The sequence below is a fragment of the Poromitra crassiceps genome (genome assembly GCF_964638095.1).
Source record: "Poromitra crassiceps genome assembly, chromosome: 12".
Classification (NCBI taxonomy): domain Eukaryota; kingdom Metazoa; phylum Chordata; class Actinopteri; order Beryciformes; family Melamphaidae; genus Poromitra; species Poromitra crassiceps.
The window spans coordinates 5,190,642-5,216,896 of record NC_139632.1 but is presented as its reverse complement, the minus strand read 5'-3'; the positions used below and the strand labels follow the sequence as shown (position 1 = coordinate 5,216,896).

General features: G+C 44.5%; 1 protein-coding gene across 1 annotated transcript; it reads left to right on the top strand.

The window, feature by feature from the left end:
* Positions 1–8,557: 8,557 nt before the first annotated feature.
* LOC310787002 (major histocompatibility complex class I-related gene protein-like) lies at positions 8,558–14,987 on the top strand (the record flags this gene model as incomplete). Its single annotated transcript, XM_083648325.1, has 4 exons — positions 8,558–8,675; positions 13,583–13,861; positions 14,135–14,440; positions 14,977–14,987. 4 exons carry the CDS (start codon positions 8,558–8,560, stop codon positions 14,985–14,987), a joined length of 714 nt encoding a protein of 237 aa, XP_083504451.1.
* Positions 14,988–26,255: the final 11,268 nt, after the last annotated feature.

Genomic DNA, 26,255 nt, shown 5'->3' with positions numbered 1-26,255 from the left:
GCTATTTTACGAATGCTGGCATTGCGTGTGGATACTATGGCTGAACAAACTAACTAACATGCAACTCACACCATAAGCGACTTTGACCACGGCACGGCATGGTTGTTTGGCACCAACCCTTCGGAAACTGCTGATCTCACAAGTCTCAAGAATTGACACAAAATGGTGCAAAAACAACAACTTTGGTCAGCAGAAAAGTTTCTCAGAAAGCAACACGTCTGTCACTTTGGTAGCCGGTTAACACCGAGCTGAAAGCTGACACCTACCCTGTATTAGTATGGCGTTCCAGTAAAGTGCTCAGTGAGTATAATGCCAGGGCAGCTTCTGTTTTTCTCTTGCACATTCATTGCAGTGGACTCCATTGTGTATTTGAGGTGAGGTTTGCCAAAGTGAAAGGGGTTGCTTGGATACTTCAAACAGCACATATTACATTTGTCATTTTCTAAAAAAATATTTACTACTGGACTGGCTATATTAGTCATGTAGCTGCTGCTGCTGGTGGTGGTGTTCAACCACTTTTGTGAGGCATCATCAGTGATGATGTCATCAGTGATGTCATCCTTCCTGGCTGAGGCTACTCTGTGAGCGAGGCCTGACTAAATGGCCAGTCACACAGGGACGGGTATTCTGCTAGTATATACATTTGGCAATGTGGACTCTGTCTGACTGTTTCAAGGATTTTGTCCGGCCACAGCTATGCGCCGATCACTTTTACGTGCGATCGGGTTGAAACTTTCAGGGGGTGTAAAGAGCACCTGTGTGGGTGACCTGACGGAGCCAGATTTTTTAAATTAGGGCAGATTAATTGCCCTAAGGCTGATTGCCCTAAGGCTGAGGCTATAGTTCAGTGATGATGTCATCAGTGATGATGTAATCAGCGAAGATGTCATCACTGATGTCATACATATGCATTGTGAAATCATTGTGACATCACTAATGATATTGTAGCGATCCAGGTAATCCAGGTATTACATGTAATGTGGTGTGCAATAGAAGTGTCTAGATTGCAGCTAGGAACTGATGTGTGGGAGTGTAAAGGTCCTTACACACCGAGCACGTTTTTTTCGTGCGATTAATACGCACGTCAATAATATTTTCCGAACCTATATCAGTCAATGCAACCGTGCATACCGACGGCGAAGTTTCGCGGAGCGTTATTGCGGTGTTTATTTTTTCGAACCACGTTCGATTTTTCAGAAATTCGCTTCCAACGTGTACACATCTGTGGCTGTGATTGACAGGTGGGTTAAAACTCGCATCGCAATTTCGTGCCGTATATTCGCATCGCTCTTGATGTGTAAGGACCTTTACCGAGGGGGAACACTAGGTTGTGGGAACGCTTCCGGGGGGAGAGCATGCGTGGAGTCAGTCTCCGGTGACCGCCGGAGAAGCAGCTAGCTAGCTATGGCGTAGCAACCGCCTAGAGTTGTGATATGACTAACTGAGAATAAAGAACCCTGTACCAGCAAGAAGCCTCTGTCTCTTAAATACCAGGAACGCTACAATATCATCAGTGACACACACACACACACACACACACACACACACACACACACACACACACACACACACACACACATTTGTTGCAGCTCAGCTTGCAGATCAGCTTGCAGAGTTGCAGCTCCCCAGTCCAGTCCTGTACAAAATAAACAGTTAAATTCACGTCTTGATGTCAAATTGTACTTTAATCCCAAAACATTTATCACAGCTAGCTCAGAGAAACAAACAGACTACCGAACTCAATAACAGTCACAAGGTGGCGACAGCTACTAGGCTATGTTATGGTTGTGTGAACACTAGCTACATTAGCTAGCCTAGCTTCAATATAGGATCGCTGCTGCAGGTTTACACAGGAGCACCCGGCCGTTTGCTGCGGTTAGGTGCCAGGCAAAATGAACATCGCCACTTCTTCATGTCATCCTCCAACTCATTAATAGTCTGAGGATGTAGCACCAAGTTGCCATTTCCATTTTGATTGTTTTTCGGAGGTCCTCATGTACAACATTATAACGTTAGCGCAAACGGACTTTTCTCAAACTGGATGTTCTTGCCAAATACGGAAGTCCCGTCCCGCCTACCGTTTACTTCCGCATTGAAAAATAAGGTTAATCGCTCTGTGTGTTAAACCTAAAATGGCATTTGTAGGCTTTGTAGGGCAGTGGTGATGGCCCAACGGTTAGAGAAGCGAGCAGGATAAATCTGAGTGGGGAGATTGAAAGGCAGTGCTTGCCCCGGCCTCCCCTCATTCCCACCACTGAAGTGCCCTTGAGCAAGGCCATTAACCCCGACCGCTCCAGTGGAGCTGCTCAGTGACCAGTAGGGATGGGAATCGAGAACCGGTTCTTGTTGAGAACCGGGTCCCAGTGAATCAATTCCTTGGAATCGTTAGCCAAAATCCTTAACAATTCCACTATCGATTCCATGCGCGATGACGTCACACGCTGCGACACGCACGTAACGCAGCCTTGTTTTGTTTAGACCGCAGCCACCGGTCTAGCCACCGTCTAGGCAGAAGCAAAACGATGACCACAGTGCCACTTGCAATGCTTGCAAAACCTCTATTTCGTCAAAGGGGGGAAATACTAGCAATATGCAGAAGCATTTGTCCACACAGCATGCAATAATTTTGGAGGAATGTCACGTTTCTGATGTGCTACGGAGTGACGATAACGTGGCTAACAGCAGCGCGGCTAACGTTAGCGCTCCTCCAGACCCTGTCTATTGTGTGTTTATGATTTCACCAATACTCCATTTCCATCCATTTAATTTAGAGGATGATGACGTTCAGAGTCAGACTGGTTCAGAGGCTGCAGCAAAGTACTTCTTGTGCTGCGCACTTCTAGCCCCATTCACCCAGGCAGGGAAGAGTAAAATGACCGAGGCGAGGGTAAACGAATGTCACCGAGCAGTGACTAGTTTGTCTGACATGCCAGCTAAAGTAAAATGTCAAAGTTGCATGTTGTCATTCTAACCACTAGTTCTGTTTCATTCATTCCCACTATATATTTTCTATAGGGAGATGACAAAGATGCTCAACCCAAAATACAAACCCCCAAACAAAGCCAGTTTAACAGACACTGATCCCTGCTTGGTATGGGATTGAAAAGAGCAATCTGATCTCAGAGCTGAATAAGAAAAGAGCAATCTGATCTCAGAGCTGAATAAGAATACATAATTATAATGATAATAATATAAAAGAAAATTAATGTTAATAAACCCTCTACTCTTTTTTTTTTCCTTGCCCAATGAGAATCGATAAGAGAATCGATAAGGAATCGGATCGATAAGCAGAATCGAAAATGGAATCGGAATCGCTAAAATCTTATCAATTCCCATCCCTAGTGACCAGCAGATCAGACTCTGGTTGTACTGGTCAGCTTCCAGGTGTGAATGTGTGTGTGACTGTGAACAGGGCTGCTCCTGAAAAAGAAAGCATTGCTCTCACTCTCAGTGAGATGCCACCTGTATAAATAAAAGTAAAAAAAAAAACTCATTTGTTGGTTGCAGCCTACATTGTCTATTGTTGAGCACATATTATTTATTTTGATCTTAAAGTAAATGTATCTCTCTCCAGAGGCATGCTGCAGGAAAAGCTTATAGCCCTCAAAATAGACTGGAGGGAAAGTAGACTCCCTCAGTTAATGAAATATTGTTGGCGTGTGGTTATCTCACCGCCAAAAGTTGGTAGTTTATTATTGTTAATATTATTTTAGATTATATATATTGTGTAAGCAATAGCCTATGATACATTTGGGGGGAAAGGGAATGTTATTCTGAAGATGTAATTGACATGTATGGGTTTGAGAAAAGTGACAAAAGAAGAAGAGGAAGAACCAGTCCATTGTCTGTGACTTCAATGCTCATTTTCCGCTGTGACCAGCAACACCCACAACTTGTGACTGAGCTCTGCAGACTTTAAGGACTGCTGTGCCACTGAGTCGTACAACACAAAAACAACGACGACCGAATCTTCAACATCAGGACTTATCAAGGACAAACCTATAAAACATACAAACGGGACTTCACCCAATGTCACTGAGATATCTTTATCGTTAGATACAACTTCTTTATCAAAACAAGATGAAGGTGTTGGTTTTGCTGCTCCTTCTCTGTCACGATGCATCTCCACGTAAGATCCCATTTAAAATCTTTCCTTTAATCATGGTTGTTATAACTGAAGTTTGATTAGTAGGCTGATATCATGTTAAGATTAATTATATTCCCATCTGCTTTTAATAATTTAACTTAAATGAATTATGTTATATAGGCTGTTGATGCTTTCAGGTGATCACACTCTTGACTCACATCACATAGTATGTTATTATTTCATCTGACAATGTCTCCTTACCACCATTTTAGACCCCCCCCCCCCCCCCCCCGAGCCCGTGGCTCAATGCTTTGCTCCGTCACTGTAAAGTCGTTCAAATCTCTGTAACGTCTGCAAGAGTGCATTGAATTCAGTGTGATTTGGCTACATCGTCATTTAACAGAGATTGGAATTCTTTGTTGTGTTGTTAGTAGGGGTGTCACGATACACTCAGTTCACGATACGATACGTATCACGATACTGGGTTCACGATAACGATACGATACGATACGATTTTAACAATATTTTTTTAAACTTGAATAATGACAATATATGACTGGAAAAGTAGTATTTTATTTGAAATGCACAAATACAAAACATGCTGTTGTGGGAAATTGTTATTACAATAACAACTAGAAAAAACATGAGATTGGAGATAAGGCTTATCTTGAAATAGAATGAGTTACACCGTCACTTAGATTTACTTTGAACTAAAAGGTTTCTCAGCAGTATAAATTCTCATTATGCATCTTCAGTTTTTCTTCAAACTCAAACAACAAGACTTTTCTTAGTCTATTTTTTATGCATCTTCAGTTTTTCCTGTCAAGTAAACAGTTTTGCCAGAAACTCAATTGAATGGTTTCTCTCCTGTATAACTTCTGTGTCTCTTCAGAGACTTGTTCAACTGAACTACTTTCCACACATTGAACTTCAACAAACAAAAACGTTTCTTTGTCTATTTTTGAAGATTTTTTTTTTTTTTTTTTTTTTTTTTTTTCACGATATGAGATTTCATCTCAACGATACATATCGTGACGTTTTACTATCGCGAAATTTCGTGGGACGATATATTGTGACACCCCTAGTTGTTAGTGTACACACGTTTTAAAGATGTAAATCAAAACCTCAGTTCCTTTCTTGTTTGTCCCACAGGGACGACTCACTCCCTGAATTATCTCCAGACTACATCCTCAGGAGTCCCAAACTTCCCAGAGTTTGTAGAGGATTGGTTTGTTGATGAAGTTCAGGTGTTTCACTATGACAGCAACACCAAGAGAGCAGAACCCAAACAGGACTGGATGATCGCTGCAACAGCAGATGATCCACAGTACTGGAAGAAGAACACTGCGACGTGTCTATACAACCACCAGACCTCCAAATCCAGCATTGAGATCATAAAGGGGCGCTTTCACCAAACTGGAGGTTTGTTTATGTTTCACTTTATTCTGTTGAAATGTTTTTCATCCTGGTTTGTTGTAAAATAGCAGAGAGTAAACACAGTGTTGGAGCCAAAAGGTACTTTTGTTCATTTATTATTTTCTTTATTATCAGGCCTTTTCTCTGACACTGTGTGTGTGTGCGTGTGTGTGTGTGTGTGTGTGTGTGTGTGTGTGTGTGTGTGTGTGTGTGTGTGTGTGTGTGTGTGCGTGCGTGCGTGCGTGTGTGTGTGTGTGTGAACATGCAATTCTGGCATTGGGCACTGGGTGGAGCATTCATGTGGGAATGGAAAGTGCATAATAGGTATATGTTCCCAGGTGATCTGAATCAGGTGTGTGCAGATTGGGGAAAGCGTTAGGGTTGTGCTACAACCTGGGTTTTACGAGTGAGAACGAGAGCTCTCACTAGTGCCTAGTTCGCTGCGTACGCAGCACTATGGAAGACTGTCATTTTTGCTCCAAAAATTACTTTACATTAAAACCGACCACGCCCCCTTAGGTGACGTGGTGCCCCCCTGGGGCTGACTTGGCGACCCACCTCACCCACGTGACTACGTCACGTCCAGTCAGCCCAGGGTCCGCCACTCATTTCTTCCAGCCAGCTGAGATCCGACACACCCAGAGACGCATCGACGCAGCAAGGCTGGGTAGTGAGAGCTCTCGTTCTCACTCGTAAAACCCGGGTTGTAGCACAACCCTAATGTTTTACTTCGTTTCGAACTCAAGCTCTCACTAGTGCCTCAATTCAACCGACCTTGCTGCCGGGAGCACCCACAGGGCGACCCGAAAGGCACCGGTGAACCACGGCCATATGGCAACGTTTATGCCTAACCGAATGACATATTAGAGTGGCAACGATACTACTTTCTTGCCACCGACAGCACCGCGTGCGCGAACTGCGAACCGGACACGTCGAGAGTGTAGTACCTGACAAAAGTGTGATGAGAGGACCATGAGGCCGCGGCACACATGTCCTCCACCGAGACACCACGCAACAACGCAGAGGATGTCGCAACACCTCGCGTAGAATGCGCCTTGATACCCTCCGGGGGAACCTTGCCCACGGCAGAGTATGCCAACGCGATCGCCTCCACTATCCAGTGTGATAAGCGATCCTTGGAAAGGGGTCCGCCCTGGGCCCTTTGCCCAAAGAACACCAACAGCTGATCTGTAATGCGTAATGAACGCGTCCTGGCCACATAGGCCGAGAGCACCCTTACGGGGCACAGCATGAGCAAACGTCTCTCCTCACCCGAACTGAACGGCGGGGGACAGAATGCCGATAAGTCTATAACCATAGACCTATAGCTGGCATTAATATTCTTGGCCTGGTACGCCGGGTTAGGTTGCAACGTAACCCTGCACCCATCGTCCCCAAAAACCATACAGGCCTGCTGCACCGAGAGGGCAATCAGGTCACCGACTCTCTTTCCTGATGATAAGGCCAGCAGCAGCGCGGTCTTTAAGGACAGAATTCAATTCAATTTAAGGTCCAGAATTGGACGCATGGAGCCGTCCTTTTTGGGCACGACGAAGTACCTGTGGTAGAAACCCGAGCGCACCTCTGCCTTGGGAACCGAGCGGATCGCCCCCTTGACGAGGAGCGAAATGACCTCCTTGTGGAGTATGTCCAAGGACTCCCCTTCCACGGCCGTATCGTGGGTCCCGTCGAACCTGGGTGGGGCCCTGGCAAATTGCAGGGCGTAACCCTTCTGAAGGGTGCGCCGCAGCCACGGGGACGGGGAACACAGATGCTCCCAGGCCTCGAGCCTGTCGGGCAGAGATGGTCTGTTGTGACCAAAGGGGGCGGAACCCGCCCCCTTGGCCATGAGTATATTGTTGGGCACCGGGTGACCCGGTGCTTTGGTTGGGGAAGAAAAAGGGGGAGGCGGGACATAAGAGGCTAAGCCCCCCTGCCGGTTTCTTACGCAGGCTCCGCCTACTGACGTGCCCTGTGAGCGTGTCGAACCGGCGTAACCCCCCAGCCGTGCAGCTTTCGCCGGCTGGGGGGAGCAAGGAGGCAAGGCTCTCTTTCGACCGCCGCATGCGGACTCCCGGGGGCCTCTTGACGGCGGACAAGCGATCCTGGGAGAGCTCCCGACCGAACTCGGGCGCTGGGCACCGAGGACGGTGGGCTTGTCCCTAAAGCTACAAGCCGAAGGCTGGCCCTGAAGCCAAGCCCTGGCGAGCTGTCATCCCCGCCGGGCGCACCGCACTGGCGAGTGACGGGTTGGGTAGGCCCCTGCTGAGTCCCGGACCGAAGTTGAGCGCTGAGCTCCAACGACGGTGGGCTCATAGCCCCCCCCTTCCCCAGGGAGGTGAGTAAGTACGGGGCTGGTTACCCCGCGCACCCCCTCGCTTTGGGGGGCGGGGGCCGCGTACCCTGGCCTGCCGTGGGACCCATGCTGGGCCCACCGCGGCTGGGTGGGGCGCGTCCATTAGGGGCGCCCTAGGCTGTGAGACTCGTACCCGCTGGCGTGGGGCGGTCCGCGGCGGCGGAGGCCCCGGAGGACGTCTCTGCGCGCGCGCTTGGACCTGGAACCGGCGGTCCTCCCCTTTCCGCTTGGGCATGAGGGTGCTGACCGCATCGCGGCTAACGCAAGCTTATCCGCCCCTTCTAAGGCCGACCACGGAGCCATGCCCGCCGCAGAGCGGCTTGGCCTCCTGAGGCTTTTCCCATCCTGACTGCACCGCGCGAACCACGTCTATACAGACGGGCAGCAGGGGCTTCGGGCGGGGTGCCTGTGGTGCCTGGCGTGGCTGGAAATAGCACCCCAGCAACACTGATTCGGGGGGCGGAGGTGGTTCGGCCCAAGCGATGCCGAGCTTCGCCGCGGCCCTAGACATCACCCCCAGAAATTGCTTCTGATAGGGCTCGTTGAAGCTAGCCTCCGAACGGGTCCCTACCAGAGAGGTGACAGCGGTAGCACGGTCCCATTCCTCTCCGCCTGACAACTCCCCTTGGGGGGCGTCCTGGGGGGGAATAATTATGGGGTCGTAGGGGAAGAGCCCCCCCTGTTGCAGCACAGGGTCGATGGGCTCATCCCCCCAGTTCAGGATCTGCTGCTCAGGTTGGACCGGGGAGCCCTGCTCGTCAGGCAACTCCTCCTCCACCGAGTGGTCAGACCCACCGCATGCGCCTCCGTCGGGAGGTGCATGGCTAAGCCGCGGGCCCACCTGGACAAAGAGCAACGCTCTTTCCCGTAGCACGGCCAGGGTGAAGCCTTCGCAGGCCTGGCAGAAATCGGACTTAAGCAGGGCGTCAGTAGCATGGTTATGCCCGAGGCAAAACACACACTCCCTGTGGCGGTCCTGACTCGCCAAAGTAGCCTCACAGCTAACACAGCTCTTGGCTGTCTCCCCCTGTCTCATGGCTGCCGCCCGGTTCATTGTGCAAGTTCAGCAAAGCCAACCCGCCAACAAGCCCCGCCGACTGTACCAGAATTAGCGGGAGTTAACCGTGTAAGCTGACTAACAGTAGCTTGCAACGGTGAAAATGCTGGAGTGCTACAAGCTAGCTGCTAGCTGCACTGAGCCAACTAGCTAACTATCTATCTATCGTTACTCCAGCCGGAGTAACGCGCGCGCTCTAACACTAGTAGCCGGCGCCTAAATACCTAGCACACGGAAGCCAACCGCACGGGTGCAAAGCTAGCTATCTGTAACAACTGGGCTACTGTAATTAGTAGGGATGGGCATCGAATTTCGAATTTTCGAATAATCGTTGTTATTATCAAGGTCGACTTTTATTATTGAAAATCGAAATTCGAAAAAAAAAAAAACGTTTTTTTTTGTTTTTTTGAGGGAAATGTTGCATTGTCTCCCCTGATTCTAAGTATAGTCGAATCGCTTGGTTTGAGCAAGTAAAACAATTTTTATAAGCATTTTAAGCAAGGTTTCTGGAAAATGAATGGCGGATGAAATCCCATGAAGAGGGAGAGGGGGTGACTTTGGCACCCCTTTGGCACTCAGACCTGAGCCTACTAAATATTTAATGAACCACTCATGATTGTCAAAACAGTTTTTTATTTTCGAAAATGTCAATGTAAAAAAAAAAAAAATTTTAATTTTTTTTTTTTTTTTTTTTACATTTTTTTTTTTTTTTTCGAATTTCGATTAAAAGTCGACTTTGGTCAGCGAATTTCGAATAGTGTTTTTGCTAGAAATGCCCATCCCTACTAATTAGCCTATTGTTGTAGTGCTAACGGTACAAAGCTATTTTGCACGTATGCAACCTAGCCTATCAGTTTTGAGTGCAGACCTGAGTCGGCGCTCAAGCCTATCAACAACACTACCCCAGCTGGGGAAAACGTTTACATGAGCTGCACGGCGGCAGCTAATACAACAGTTAACTGTGAAAAAGACACCCTTAGCTTTGGATGGCTTGATCCGGCGCCGCTGGTGAAGAGTACAGGATCGGGTCCCCGAAGCCTGATTTATCCCGTCCACGCAAACCTCTTGAGGTGGGCAAATCAGCCGGAACGAGCCTAGTATCCAAGCTATGTTAAAGAGCGCTGACTCAGAGCTAACCGCGGAGCTATGAAAACCACGTCCTCACACTGGCTGGAAGAAACGAAGAGTGGCGGACCCTGGGCTGACTGGACGTGACATAGTCACGTGGGTGAGGTGGGTGGCCAAGTCAGCCCCAGGGGGGCACCACGTCACCTAAGGGGGCGTGGTCGGTTTTAATGTAAAGTAATTTTTGGAGCAAAAATGACAGTCTTCCATAGTGCTGCGTACGCAGCGAACTAGGCACTAGTGAGAGCTTGAGTTCGAAACTAAGTAAAACACACAGTTTTCGACCGTGTCTGTCATATGTGACACCAGCTGGTGTTTTGACCCTCAATTAGGCCTAGGGCATTTTTCTGATTTTTACAGATTCTGAAATGGCAGACTGTAAGCTTTCAAATGATGTGTCACACATTGTAATCTGAAAAAAATTGAAGGAGATATGCTTATTTGATTGTTCACAATCTGGGAAGGTCTGGGGAGAAGAAACCTGAGAAAACCCCTCTCAAAGATTGTGAACTTTTCACACCTGGATGAGCCAGGCAGGGGGGAGTTAACAATGGCTCCTCATTTACATTGACCACTCCCAAACCATTAAGCAGTCAGTCTCTGTCACTAAGAATGACAGTGTATTTTCTTTGTGTTCTACCATTCATTATTATATCAGTATTGTATTGGAGTTGGAGTTTGATGATGAATGGAAACATCATAGCTTGACTATGGACTATGCTGTTATTCTGTGCTATGGTGAGCATTATTAGAGCATGAAAATAAATGGATTGTCGGTGAGGCAACCAAAGATAATGCATCACGCTGGACATTGATTTGTTTGACTGAACACGCGTCTGAAACCAGTTCCCAACTCGCCTCCCTCAGTGGCTTTATTATTGTTTGGTTAATTTAGCCTCTACACACAGGTTTGGGCATCGCCCGTGCCAAACCAGGCGTTCCGGCGCAATGTGTTAGGAAAAATGGCCTTGGGTGCTCTCAATTTTAACGCCACCTAATAGCAGATCTTAGAGCAAAAAAAAACACTGTGCTTGAGCGCACGCAGTATTCTCCAGCCAGTGCAGGAAATCCTCGCTTGGATACATTACGCATATGGCATGGATGGATGTCCCTCTCTCTTCAACACCTCGCGCGCGCACACACTCTTCTCTCTTCAGAATGTCATGTTGATTTTCAACTACATTGCAGAAAAAACACACACCTTAAAAATGAGAATTTGTTCGTTTGTCATGGTTTTTATTAGGCTACATAATTCCCGACCTACAGGTCTGTGGTGTTAGGTGTAGGCCTATAACATTAGATTACTTTTGAGGAAGTTGTGCTGGCCAGTACAGTAACCTCTTTCCCTCTTTCCCCCCACTCAGCAAGAAAGAAGCTGCTCTCGCAGACAGGACAATGTGGTTTTTAATTAAGGGGGGTGGACATGATCTCACACGTGTGCAGGGCCGCCCAGAGAGATGGCAGTGCCCCTGGAAGGGTCCAGCCACTATGCCCCCCCCCCCCCCCGCATGCGCTTTACTCATATCGACGCTGCAGCTTTCGGAGCTGACTGAAAAAAGTTTGTTAACAGATTATTATTTGGGTCTAAAGCCCTTGCCTGCTCCCGCTTTTTTTTGCCTTGCGATTTTGGCATCCTGACTTTTGTTTTGCTCCTGGCATTTTGCCATCACCGGTCTTGTTTTGTTTGCTATCACATGTCTGTGTCGTGTGTTACACCATAAAATTGGTCCCTCTAGCTGCTGCTGCCCCAAGCAAAATGGTCCGCCCCAAGCCTGCCTTGTTCTTCTTCTTCTTCTTTTGGCTTTCCGGCAGACTAGATGCCTTGCGGCACATTGCTGCCTCTCACTGCACTGGTGGGATGGGGGATTACATCAGAATGGCACTATTTTCCACAGGAGCACTCCTGCCCAAGCATGCCTTGTTACTGCTGCTGTGTTTTGTGTATTTGTTCGACTCCTTGCAAAAAAATAATATATTTGAGTGTTTGTTTTTTTTGTTTTTTTGCCTGGCTCCAATGCCCCCCCTAGTGGCGATGCCCATGGAAGCTTACCCCCTTACCCCCCCTTATGGGCGGCCCTGCATGTGTGAATACTGTTTCGGCATAAACACGCCTATATGGAGGTTTGCGCGAGATGGCACCAAGCGCAATGGGCCAACATGGCCACAATTAGGGCTTTGCGCAGCACTATTCCAGCGCGAAACGGGCGCTAACGCAAAATTACCACCTTTGCGACAATAGAGCCCGTAATAATAATAATAATGATTGGATTTATATAGCGCCTTTCCAAGGCTCAAAGCGCTTACACAGAATCATTATTCGTTCACACCATTCGTACCGGTGGTTCAGAAGCGTGGCAGCCACACATTGGCGCTCAACGGTCCCTCCGAACCACCATCATCATTCATGTCTACATTCATACCAATCATACCAATCATACCATTCATGTCTTACATTCATACCAATCATACCAATCATACCAGGCAAGGAGGGTTAAGTGTCTTGCCCAGGGACACAACGATTAACAGCTGGGAGGGAGCGGGGATCGAACCGCCAACCCTTGCGTCATTGGCTGACCCGCTCTACCTCCTGAGCTAAAGCCGTCCCGTAGCCTCCATCACACACACACACAGGCAGGCAGGCAGGCAGGCAGGCAGGCAGGCGCACGCGCGCACACACACACACACACACACACACACACACACACACACACACACACACAGGACCAAATCACCCATTACAATAAGGTGTGCGTAGATAATCTAGGCATCACAATAGTTTAATGGAGGGGTTTGATGCTTTCATATCTCATTAATTAACAACACTTTCACAAATGTTAGTTTAGAGACCTAATTTACCTGTTGCCGTTGGGCCACAGAATAAAAGCAATTACAGCTTGAGATCAGCCAAAACTAGCAGCTAGTGACCAGCAGTGAGATGTCTGTTGGATAGATTTGGTTTATCAACATAGTAGCCTACATAAAATAAGCACAACCAAACATCAGATAGGTCGCACTAGAGATTTTTTTTTTTTTAATCGGACTTAAAAGAGCCACAACTACCCATAAAGGAGCCGCATGTGGCTCTGGAGCCGTAGGTTGAGTATCACTGAACTAGGGTTTTTAACGTTACAATAAACAAGTTTGTGATATCTCCACAATCGAAATAAAACAGCAGGTTTATACCCGGAAGGGACCTTTGTTGTTAACGCAACTTGCATGGTGATTCGGTCTATTCTAACACTGTCTCGAAATTAACTTCATTTATATATTGTCCACATATATATGGGTGCACACACACACACGAGCACACGCACACGTAGACGTAGACACACGCACACGCACACACGCACACACACACACACACACACACACACACACACACACACACACACACACACACACACACACACACACACACACACACACACAAACTAAGACTACTGGATGCTCGTCTGGTGTACTGTTTCTGTCCATCCCACAATAACAACAGAGATTACATTCTCTCTCTCTCTCCATCTCTCTCTCTCCCTCTCTCTATAAGGTGTCCACACCCTCCAGAGGATGTCTGGCTGTGAATGGGATGATGAGACAGGAGAAGTTAATGGTTTTCAGCAGTACGGTTATGATGGAGAAGACTGGCTGGTATTGGACATGAAGACATGGACATGGATCGCTGCTAAACCAGAGGCTGTCAGCACCAAACAGAGATGGGATAATGACAGAGCTCAGTTAGCAAAGGACAAGACGTTTTTTTCACAGACCTGCATTAATAGGCTGAAGAAGTTTGTGGCCTATGGGAAGAGCACTCTGCAGAGAACAGGTAGAGTCACATGATCTGATTCATGAACACAACAATGTTCATCTGTCTTTTCTGTTTCTAATGTACAGAAACATGACAGTGAATATGAACCAACATTATAGACACACACTGTACATATAACTGTCATGTTTTCCGAGTTTACACACAGTTTCTCTCTCTCTCTCTCCCTGTCTCTTAATTTTTTTTCTCTCGCCTCTCTCCCTCCCTCCATCCTACCCTCTGTGTGTGTGTCTCTCTCCCCCTCTTTCTCTCTCTCTCTCTCTCTCTCTCCAGTTCTTCCCTCGATCTCTCTCCTCCAGAAGTCTCCCTCCTCTCCAGTCACCTGCCACGCTACAGGCTTCTACCCGGACAGAGTCATGTTGTTCTGGACCAGAGATGGAGAGGAGCTTCAGGACCTTCAGGATAAGGGAGAGATCGTCCCCAACCTCGATGGAACCTTCCAGACGAGCGTTCAGCTGAACGTTTCATCAGTCAAAGCTGAAGACTGGGGGAAGTATGAGTGTGTGTTTCAGATCGCTGGTGTCGAGGAGGACATCCTCACCAAACTGGACGAAGCAGTGATCAAGACCAACAACCCGGGTAAGACTAGGATTTAGTTTACTTCTTACAGCTGACTTGCAGTATATGAAGGTATTAGTTTATTTGACAATTTCAGAAGATCACAGCTCTTCAAAGAAAAAGACACTCAAGCAGTGAGCGCCGTTCTTGTTCTACCTTCTGTAATGTTTTGTCTCTCCAGTGGAGCAGGCAGTAAAGACACCTTTACAGTTACAAAGGTCCAGGGTTCAAATCCCCAGGTGGTCAAGTCCTACTTGCCATAGGTTGCAGTATCACACGTCTACTTCTCCCTTTAGTTAGTTTCTCCTCACTGAACCTCTAACAGGCGTTTGGCTCAGTAGGTAAATCCACAACCTTTCATGTGGAGGTTTGATCTACGTAATCCAGATTTGTCCTTTCCAAACTCATTAGCCATCAAAGACAACTCCACAATGTGACTGTAATGAAAAGATGAACTTGACAGAAGCTAAGACTGCATGTCTGAACTTCACAACATGTCAGTTTGTGTGTGTCGTTTTACCTTCTGGTATGTTTGGTCTATCTGTTTGTCTTTTCAGATTGTGCTTAGACCCCTCAATTCACCCTTCGCTAAGTCCTGCCGCCCTTACTGTTGCTATGGAGGCAAGCCACACGTAAAAATGTCGTTCACAACGATATGAGTAAGAGACATTCCCTAGTAAATAACGGACAATTTCTGGAGTAACAGCTCCCAAATATACAGAAAGGAGTACAATATGCTTGTGAGAGCTAGTACATTCACAATATCATTTGTTGGCTAGTACTGTGAATGAAGAGATAAACTTGAAGGAAAAGCTCACTGGTCCCAATGCAAGATAGCTAGCAAGCTGTTTATTGTCACTCTCGATGTACACACATGTGAAATTCTTGAGCTGGGTTGTGTTCCGTTACATATGGTCATCGTCATCATAATCGTCGTCATTGCCTCATCATCATCATCAACATCTAATTGATCCATAACGTCAGACATATTGTTGTGTGTCAAGCGTCGTACGGGGGAAATTATCTGATGAACTGATCTTTGCAGCTCTGTGTTGATTAGCTAATGTTTCTGTGGCATTATGATTTAATTCCTTTTGGAACAAATGCTGGTTTAACAGATGAAATCTAACTGAAGCATAGCATAGAATTTACTGCACAGCCCAGCTATAACTAATGTTAGTCCGGCTGCCTGCTCTCTTTTTTATAAGTTACAACAGCTCACGCTTATGAGGAGAGGAGCTTTGTGAACAATATCCTCACAGTCAAAGCACTTCACTGAGATATCCATGTAAAAACTCTCCTCATGCTTTACACCTAAATAAAACCTGTCTGTTTGTGTGACTCTTGCGTGACTCCAATGGCTAACAGCTAGCTGTTAGTAACTAACGTTAGCTGATGGGAGTTGCAACGTTAAACACATTTCCTGGCATACACAGGCATTGGACAAGCTGGTAAGTTCTGAAAATATGTCTATTGCGTTATTCCAGCTAACGTTATCGTTAACGGGTAACACTTTACAATAAGGTTACATTAATGCGTAGTTAATACTTAATAACCATGGATTAACCATTAATTAACAGGGTTAGTAAAGCTTAGTAAGCCTTAATTAACCCTTAATTAACATTAACTAATGTGCATTAAGTAAGGGTTGGTTAATGCTTAATAAGCATTAATTAACATAATTAACATGGTTCCGTTTCTTCATGTGGCCCTAACTTATATGCATGTTGTATAAGCATTACTTAACTGTAATTAACCATTTATTAATGCTGTTTGTGACCCTTATTGTAAAGTTGCAAACATATATCCCTTAAGTAACACTTAATAAAAGCATAAGTGTGCCTAATAAGCATTACTTACCTGTAATTAAGCATTTATTAATGCTCTTTGTGACGCTTATTGTAAAGTTGAAAACATGTATGCCTTAACTAACACTTCATTAACACATTAAAGTGCTGAAAAAAGTCTGAGTCCATGCTGACTGCTGCTACTTCATAGTTCATAACGTTATAAACAAATAAAACGACTTGAATTCACTTAAACACGTGTACCGTTACTCACACTTTGTTGAAAATTAGGAGAAGTGTACGAAGTGTCAGTTATAACAGCCTCGCTGAGGTCCGCAGACCGCTTGGTGTGTTTGTTTGTGTCCGCGGCGCATGCCGTTGTGAATTCCCCCTGTTTAAAACAGTTTTGTTTTAAACTAGAGACTATATGAAGCTCCACCTGACATTAGTCGGCTGTGCAATGGAGTGGGACGAGGAGGAACGAATTCCACCCAAACCTAGTCCGCAAATACAAAAAAACAAAAAAAACTATAATCGATAAGAATTCCACGTGATCGAATTCATTCCTCAACGATCAACTATCAATTATCGATTATTGATGAACATCCCTACACTGTAGCTTGTAGATTTAATTACTATGGGTTTACTGGGATATTACACAAATTTTATAAATATTGTAGGCTGTACCAATTGATTTGATTACAGAATAGTAATTGAGAGAAATGGTGTGACCTTGTCATAAGTCAGATTTTTGTAGACGGGGACTTCCAGGATGAATCCCAGGATCCAGGGGAATACAGCGAGACTACAGATCTCCCAGTCGACTGGGATGGCGAGCCACCACTGAGCATCTAGAAGAGCAATCCACACATTCACTGCAGTAGCATGTAGCCTGCTGTACGACTGGAGCGGTAGTTACACACACAGTCCAGCGGATGAACTTCATCAGGACGCGTACAGACACCCATCGACTTTTGGCCCCAAACAATTTTTTATTAAATTTTTTGGACTGAAGGGACTAAATATTTTATTTGTGTGCGCACTTTATTATTTTTGGGGAATTATAAATTGTCAACTGTGAAAAGCTGAAGTGCTGAATTCATGTTTACAAACAAAAGGCTTTAAATTAATCTAACTCTTACTAAGATAATCTTGCTAAAAGCCACAACTCTGTGTTGTCTAATTTCATTGCCGTCATAAATTTTTAAGGGCTCTGGTCATTCTGAAAATCTGGTACTTGTCCATGCTCATTTATATTAATATTATATTATTATTATTATTATTATTCAGAATTACAGTACATATGCTACAGTCACAAAGAGCATTCATTTGCCGATTATCAACTCACTTTGTGTCATTATAATGCTCGTTGATATAAGCAGATGGGCAATGTTTACCTTTGCTACATGTTTTCCAGACGGAGAGCTCCCAGTTCAACCTCTGGCAAAACTTTCTGCTGTGACGCTTTTCACATCACAACGCGTCATAACGGAATTGAGGAAGCTCTGCTCCGAGGGCTGTTGATTCGGCTTCCAGGGCGCTGTTATTGTTTATTTTTTAAGTATGCGCACATCCACGGAGAATTGCATCAAGAGTTTTAAGGAGCCTTAATGACTTGCAGCTGGCGGGGGCAGAGATTTTTCAAGCGGCAAAACATATAGCAGATGTAAACACTGCCCATCTGCTTATGATAGCGACATTATAATAATACAAAGTGGGTTGATAATCAGCAAAGCCATCCTATAGGGATATATGCTTTGAACTTTACAATAAGGGTCACAAAGAGCATTAATAGATGGTTAATTATGGTTAAGTAATGCTTATTCAGCACTCTTATGCTTTTATGAAATGTTCCTTAAGTGATACATGTTTTCAGCTTTACAAGGGTCAGAAAGAACATTAATAAATGGTTTATTACAGTTAAGTAATGCTTATTCAGCACTCTTACGCTTGTTGTTATTCAAGGGATGTTTTCAACTTTACATTAAGGGTCACACAGAGCATTAATAAATTGTTAATTACAGATAAGTAATGCTTTTCAGCACTTTAACCTCTTCCCCCCGAGCGGGCCCGCCGGCGGGCTGAGCCCTTGTCATCTCTCACAAATGACTCTCTACAGCAGCTTAGGAAGCAGGCAGGGAGACATAAAGCACACCAAAATGTTGGGAAGAAACGTGGCTACAAAACTCTGACAAGCATTTGTATTCAAACGAAAAATAATTCCAACAAGCAACAATATCACCATGTAGCGAAAAACAAGAAAACGGTGCATGCCTGCGTTTATGTGGTGATTTGTTTTTGCGAGAGAATCTTTTCTCTCCAAACGAGACGGCTTTCGAAAGCCAAGAATCTGCTCTTTCCAATGAAGTATAGCTTGTCTCTGAGAGATGAAAACTCACTCAGTAGGCTGTCAAAGAACAGCAAAAAAGTGTTTAACGTTTTACAGATAAAACTACAAGTTATGTCTTACCTTTGCTGTTTTCCAATCAAAAGTTGTGTTTGACTTCATAAAAACGCTACTAATTGCTACTCCTAACGCCTCTTCATCATCTTAAAGTGTTGTTTTTTTACAGTCATCGTGTTTACAAAGCCATATGGAGGATTTTACATGGAGTGGTCATCTTTACAGAATAGACGAGCTTTGGGTTCAGTTGACAGCATTTCCTCGAAAACTGCCTGACGTAAATTATTTCAGTTCACGTCGATTCTATTGGCTCTGACGCTTCCATAGAGGTGTCAATCATCGGAATCGGCCAATGGGGTCCCGAGATATCCCTCTGCGTATCGCCCCAGGCTTTGCATGCAATTTCAAGAAGCCCTTTTGATGCATTTCACGGAGTAAAAATACAGATATAAGGCTTGAGGGTTATCCAAACCATAATGCATATTAACACGTTCACTGCCAATGACGTGTTCGATTTTGTTTTTTTGACGGTGGGATGTGCATCTAACCCTTTTACATCTCTTATATAAGTATTGGACGTGTACAACGTGTACAACCCATTCCACCGACCCACTAAGTGGCGACAGTGCTTTCCTGACTAGAGGAAGGCAAGCAAAAAGCAGTGTGACGAAGCCATTCTCATGAAAATGGATTGGCGAAAACGCTTTCGTTTTCGCGCTGATTGCTGGCGATGCGGGATTGCAAATTTGCATAATAGATTACGGGTGGAACACACTTTGAAACACGCAGCATAAATATGACCAGAATCGCAAAAGCTTCATCAAAGCTCTCAACCAAAACTCCAAGAAGCGAGCGAGTCCTTTCAGACTTCCTCAAAGAGCGGCCGCGCAGACAGGCAGCAGCAGCAGCAAAGCAGTGAGACTGGTGACAAGCTTGTGAAACGGCCGCTGCAGCCAAGAAGAACGCCCACGGAGGGAGGAGTTGGAAGCAGAGGGGGGTTTCCTGCTGTTATGGAGGAAATTACTGTTCAAAACTATTGTTTAGATGTCTGACGTCTTACTGATGCCAAAACTGAATGGTTAAAGTGACTGTTCTATCGAATTTCACAAAAAGCCGTTTATCTCTGAATAATTTTTCTGACGCTGAAACCATGCTGTATTCAACTGCTAATGCTTACATAACTACTAACTCTACAAACTAACTCTTTTAGACAGAGAAAGCACACATTCTATTAGTTCTTTTGAGATATTGTGTGTTCACAAAATCTTAGCAGAAAAGAATCCTCGGGTCTTGAAAGATGAGCCAGAATCCTCAAAAAAACCCTCTGGCAGAACCTACCTACAGTAAAAAAAAAACGTCTGGCAGTGAATGTGTTAACTGAGTACCTATAGTGATATGTAAATAGGAGAAAAAAAAGGTATTTCAGTCTTCTACCATAGAAAAGTCAAATGGCACCCATGATGCCCAAAATGTGCCCAGATCAGGTTCGCCTGGGCCTACATGTAGTAAATCATTGGGAAAATTGCTCTGGTTCACTTTCTAAGGATTTGCTTTGATACAAGCACTCATAAGATATTAGTCTACTGCTCCATAGAATAATTTGGCTACCAACCCATGATTTTCAGGTGCTTTTCATCCAAAATAGTGTTGTTTTTTTAGGCGGAGCTTGAATTTTTATTTTTTTGCCATGTTCTAACTGATTTTACTCTGATACAGTACTTTTGTAATTGATTCTGACACTTCTACAGCAATCTCACAGGTGTTGGCTAGCTTTTGAAAAAAATATTTTTCAGAAAATACCCTGTAGTTGTGGAGATATACTCCATTCAGTTCGGGCATGTCATTTTCGGCAGGTGAGCTGAAAAATAGGCTTAGGGATTAACAGGTTTGGCTTTAATGATTAAAGCCATCAGTCCATATTTTTGGGCAGTTTGCCCAATGTGCCTTATAAGTTATGTGTGTGGATAAATAAAACATTTGTACGACTTTGTACTTCTGCTTCATCTGTACATGTTTTCATGAATAGTATGGATATAAATTGCCTGTAGACTGTCAACTAGTTTTCACTTTACTTGGGTAGTCCAGATGAAAATCTACAGATGTTGGTAACACTTTACTTGGATAGTCCGCCTACAGAGTCTACAGAGTATTAGTAACGTTTCAACAGCTTATTAGTTGACATTCAACAATTCATCAATTCAGCTTCGTCTGTAGATGTTTAACAGATGATTTATAGAGTATTATGTGACAATTCATGAACATATCTACATATTTTCATAATAAATTAGTTGAACTTTAACTATGCACTCAACCTATGCTTTACAGATGTTTCACGAATATTCAACAAACAAATTGTAAACTATTTAATATTTGTTGAATCTTCTAATTATCAGCGATTCTCAGAATAAATTAGTTGAACATGAGCTATGCACTCAACCTATGCTTTACAAATGTTCAAAAACCTATATATGAATATTCAGCAATTAATTAACCATTTAATTAATATTTGTCAGCTTATCAGTGAGGGGATTCAACTGTTTCACTGTCTGTGTCACGGTTCAGCCGTGTCGGTCTTCAATGGCACCGCTGAACCTCATCAGCTGTTCCGCTTCACTGGTACCAACAATGCATTGTACATATGGTAGTCACTCTATTGGCTGCTGCTCCATTCAGTTTACCTGAGTTTTCCCAGTGTTTCTTGTGTCTGTAGGCTACATTAATCCTGTTTCTTCTGTGTTGTAGATTCTTCTCCTCTCTGCTGCACCACTTGTCTGTCAGCCCGTCTGGCTGCTCGGCCTGGATCACAAACACCCCGTGGCTTCCAGCTTCCATCTCATCATTCACATCCCCTTGACCACTAGCCTGGTAAACCAGCCGGTCAAATGTACAGTGGTACATTTCATTTCATTTTTCGTTCCTGTCTGGCCTGAAGCCTTCACCCAGTGTTTTGCAGTGGGCGGAGGCTGGGCGGGTGTACTTGCCTTGACAGGCAACTCCTTCAGCGAATCAGCCTTGGATCCAGTCAAACCCAAATCCACTCGGGAGAACAACAAAAACACATTTTCCGCCGAGAAACTCTGCTGTTGCGACGATACTCCTGTACTTGTTTAATTGTTATTGAGTCTATTTCTGCAATAACTGCACTTTATGGCTGTTTAAACTCAACAAACATTGACATTACTCCTCGAGGCGGACAGGCAAAGAGGCGGCCATAAGAGAGGCCATTATTGTTTTGTTAGTGCAGTGCTAGTGGCATTCCTGATTGGCTCTTCCACTTTGCAGTTTCTGCCCTCCCAGGGCTTGAGGCCAGATGGTCCCGCAGAAAGAAATTAAATATGAGTTCACGTGACCGGCTGGTTTACAGGCTACTTGACCACCATCGTTTTGCAAATAAACCTTGCATCTCCACTCACCTCATGTTTCTTCCTTTGGGTCCAAGCCAGCGGTAAAAGTCTATAGATGCTTAAAGTCGAGCTGAACCCAAAAATGATTCCCCCTCCCCCCCATTTTAGTTCAAATACTTGGGTATTCAGTGCACCTATTTATTAATGTATGCAAAAAAAATCACAAAAATCTAATTTCTTTAGTTTTTCACACTTTTTCACATCAAAAGTTAATTTTTCAAGATTTCATTCATAACAGTAATCTACAGTTTGCTGATGTCACATAGTACTATCAAATGTCTTCCCCATTTCAACCAATCATATCACGACATGGCAGCTGTCAATCAATCTTTATTTCAGGAGAATTTTCTCCAAATGAAGGAGAAAATGGTGCCTAGTGACTGTAATCTGGCAGAATTTCTAGCCCATAAACTAACTACTAACTTTGCCAATTGTATGTAACATACAAAATAAAGCAAACGGTAATGTCTAAGAATGCAAAGAAATGTAACTGGTTAAACTTGCATTCCAGGATAATGTTAGTTAACGTTAAGGCCGAATTCAGACCCCGGCCCCTCGGAGCTCCACTAACCTCGCGTCACCAGGCTCTTCCCGAGGAGAGCGCCACAACACGCTGAATCCCACTTTTCCGATTTGGGGGCGGAACACACCAGGATTGGCCAAAGCCCAATCCACTCCCCAGAATTGTCAAATAAAATCATCGACATGCTATTGCCCGCCTCTCAACCTGTCATCTAAGACAAGTTATGTTTTCAGTCTGAAACGCGTGACTCCGAGCCGTGCGCCACTTGGGCTCCGTTGGGTTCATTTCGTCTTTAACAGATTATCTATAGAGTAATAACAGTCCATGAACATATTCTCTGAATAAATTAGTTGAACTTGAACCACTCACTCAACAAACCACGAGTGGAGTACTACCTTGTCCATGTAGTGCATTCATAAACCTGTTGCTTTTACCACAGAATTTCAACTACATCATGTAAATGTGAAGTTGACCATCATAACCACTAAACATCTGTAGATTTTCATCTGGACTGCCCAAGTAAAGTGAAAACTAGTTGACAGTGGAACTTGACTCTCACTTGCACAACCGCTAACCATCTGTAGGTTTTCATCTACCCAAGTAAAGTGAAAACGAGTTGACCATCTCCATATTCACCTTATGTAGCCCCGCCCACTTGACCCATTGTATCACGACTTCCTGTTCAAAACACCAGCTGTTTTACCTTCTTAAACTAGTCTGACTCACTTGTAAATACAATCGAAACTTCCGATGGTATTTACACTTCCTGTTATTCTCTCAAGCAAACATCTGTAGATTTTCATTTGGACTACCCAAGTAAAGTGAGAGTCTACAGGCTATTTTTATCCATACTGTTCATGAATACGTTAACTGTACAGATGAAGCAGAAGTACAAAGTTATACTAAATTTGTATTACTCCACACACATAACTTATAAGGCACATTAGGCAAAGAGAATTGTGACACTTGTCATCACTGCCAAAAAAGATGGACTGATGGTGTTAATGGATTTAATAAAAACCAAATGGTTTGAGGCCAGCAACACCTGCCTTAGACTATTAACACTGTCTTAATTTCACACACCTGCTTAAACAGTGAGGGGACACATCCTAACAATTAGCCAAGTCCCAGGGCATCATTATACTGTACTTTTTAGTTTTGGACGAACCGGGTCGTCCACAAGGCTGGATGAAAGTAGCCAGGGGCCCCAGGGCTACGACTTTTTCAAGGAGGAAGATTGATTGATTGATTGATTGATTGATTGATTAAGTGATGAAGTATTTCTCTGCCTTCTCCTTAATCCTCTCTGGTGAAACAATTTGCATGAGAGCAGGTAGCTGTAACAGGTTTTCAAACAGGAAACCTTCTATCAACCACAAACAAAAATGTTCCCTTTTACACGTACAGTCGGCTAACACAGGAAGCTTTGATCTCAAAGAGAGATGACTGTCAAACTGCAAGCAAAACAACTTGGTTGGGTTTAGGCAACTAAAGGGTGGTTACACCCTGCCTTTTCGAAACCCCCCCACTCCGAAGATCGACCTCCATTCTTCGTAATGGAGGGGTTTCCCATTTTTTTTAAAGGCACCGCTATTCAGAATGGGGACATCCCCTCCATTTCGAAACCCCCCCACTCCGAAATTGATTTTCAAGTCCATATTTCTCCAAGTTTCCTGAATCAAACACTGCAACTCATTGTTTTTTATTGAAAATATGCATAGGCGGTGCTAGACCATCGGGAATGGGGAAGCTAATTTCCTCCGATTTTCATAAAACAAAATCAGTTCAACCCGACTGGCATTCACAAAGAACATCCTCATCTTGCTAATATATGACTCAATGAACCTTATTCAACTGTGAGCATTTGACTCAAAGTTACAATTAAATTTTTTCAAACACTTTTCACCGTATGGGTGTTGGCGTGTGTAACAGCTCACCTTTAGATGTGTAGAAAACATCATTTATGATTCAATCCTGTCGGCGTGTCAGGAGATATAAATAATCCGTTGAATATGCTGCTGTGCAACACATCCTTGCGCTCTCGGATTACGCATTTGACAAACTTAACAAACTGTGTGGCAAGACAACATAAATTAACAATGTTTAGTGATTGTAGAGATATCTCTGTGCACCTGCAGAAAACGAAAACTGCGAGCCAGGAATGCGCAAGACCACACCTGGTATTTAGACCAGCAGAGTGGAAAGTCTGTGGGCTCTATCGTTGCATCGGCCTATGAACTGCACTCAACGCCAGACGCAGCGCTGATCAGTGGGCGTGGACCAGCGCACTTGATATTTTGGTATCGGCGCTACACGCAGCATTAAGCATTACAACCACGCCTTTTAGGCGTAAAATTATGCACTATATCTGCTGATTGGGTAAGTGCAGTAAACAAATCACATGCTTCACTTTTCAGCTCCAATTCCACGGAGCGATCCAGTCCGGCTTCAGAAAAGCCGAGGGCTCTGATCTCCCCCCCCCCCCCTTTTATCCCCTCTGTCTGTCTGGCTATTATTCCATATTATTCTCAAACCAATCTAACTGCAGTTTAAATACTGCAAGCATGTAAATACGCTACACTATAGCAAGATCAAAGTGAAAAGAATGTTCTAAACGCATCAGCTAGAAAAATATAGCCTATCCCTATATGATGAGATTAATTAGATTGGTGAAAGTTTGTCCAGAATGATATTGTTTTCTCTCCCCTGCTGCACAGGTAGGATGATGCACATAAATATAGCCTACATTATGTAAAGTCATTGCAGAAATGTGTTTTTATTGTAAAACTAAATGTGAAGTAGGGCCAATTTATTGGAGCAGACATCGAGTATAGCACATGACAGTAGAAGCGCGTTACGCTGTCACTTATCTAAATCACGTTAAATCGACGAGGGATATATATAGGCCCAGGATGACATATATGTTTCACATAGGGTTGTGTTTGGATTTCACGATTTTATTTTGTCCAATATTGAAATGTTCTACAATACCATGTTGTGGGAACATTACACATTATTTAGATCTATTTCCATGTACCTTTCTATCTATTTAGGCTAATTTCGATGCGATTTATTATCGAAATGGATTAGCCCAATGCATGTTGGGAGATTTCACATGTCTGGCTGTTGCAGGGAAGCCGCAGTGAATGTTTGCCCAGAATGATCTCGTTCCTTCACTGCACAGGTAGGATGATGCAATAGCCTCTGAATGTTACGGGCTCAAAACTGTCATGTTAGAAAAAACTGTCATGTTGTTATACTATGTACGGTAGAACAACTTATTTTTTCTGAGAGAGAGAGAGAACCCGCAAACTTTTTTTCAAGCAGTCCGTATTGTGCCTGTCAGACTGATGAGTAAGAGAGAGGGAGTGACACAGAGAGAAGGGACAGAGGAAAGGGCAGAGGAGCGCTCCGCGCAACCAGCGCAATGAATAGGCCTGGTTTTCAAAAGCGCAAAGCGCTAAATTTACGCCAGGTGGGAAGATATCATTAGGCCGGTATTTAAGGCCGAAACGCCCATTCTCGCCCATTCTGGGACTAAGCCACGCCCAGTTCGCCTAAAGCGCATTTGGGGGCCTAAAGCCATGTTGATATCTTCCTGAGGCAGGCGCAAGGCACGTTTTTTTGCGTGTAAGGCCAGTTTTTGCGCCGAAGGCCTGTGGGAGAATAGGGCCCCTTGTGCCTAAAAATAAAAACACTGCTCCGGGCCCGATACGCG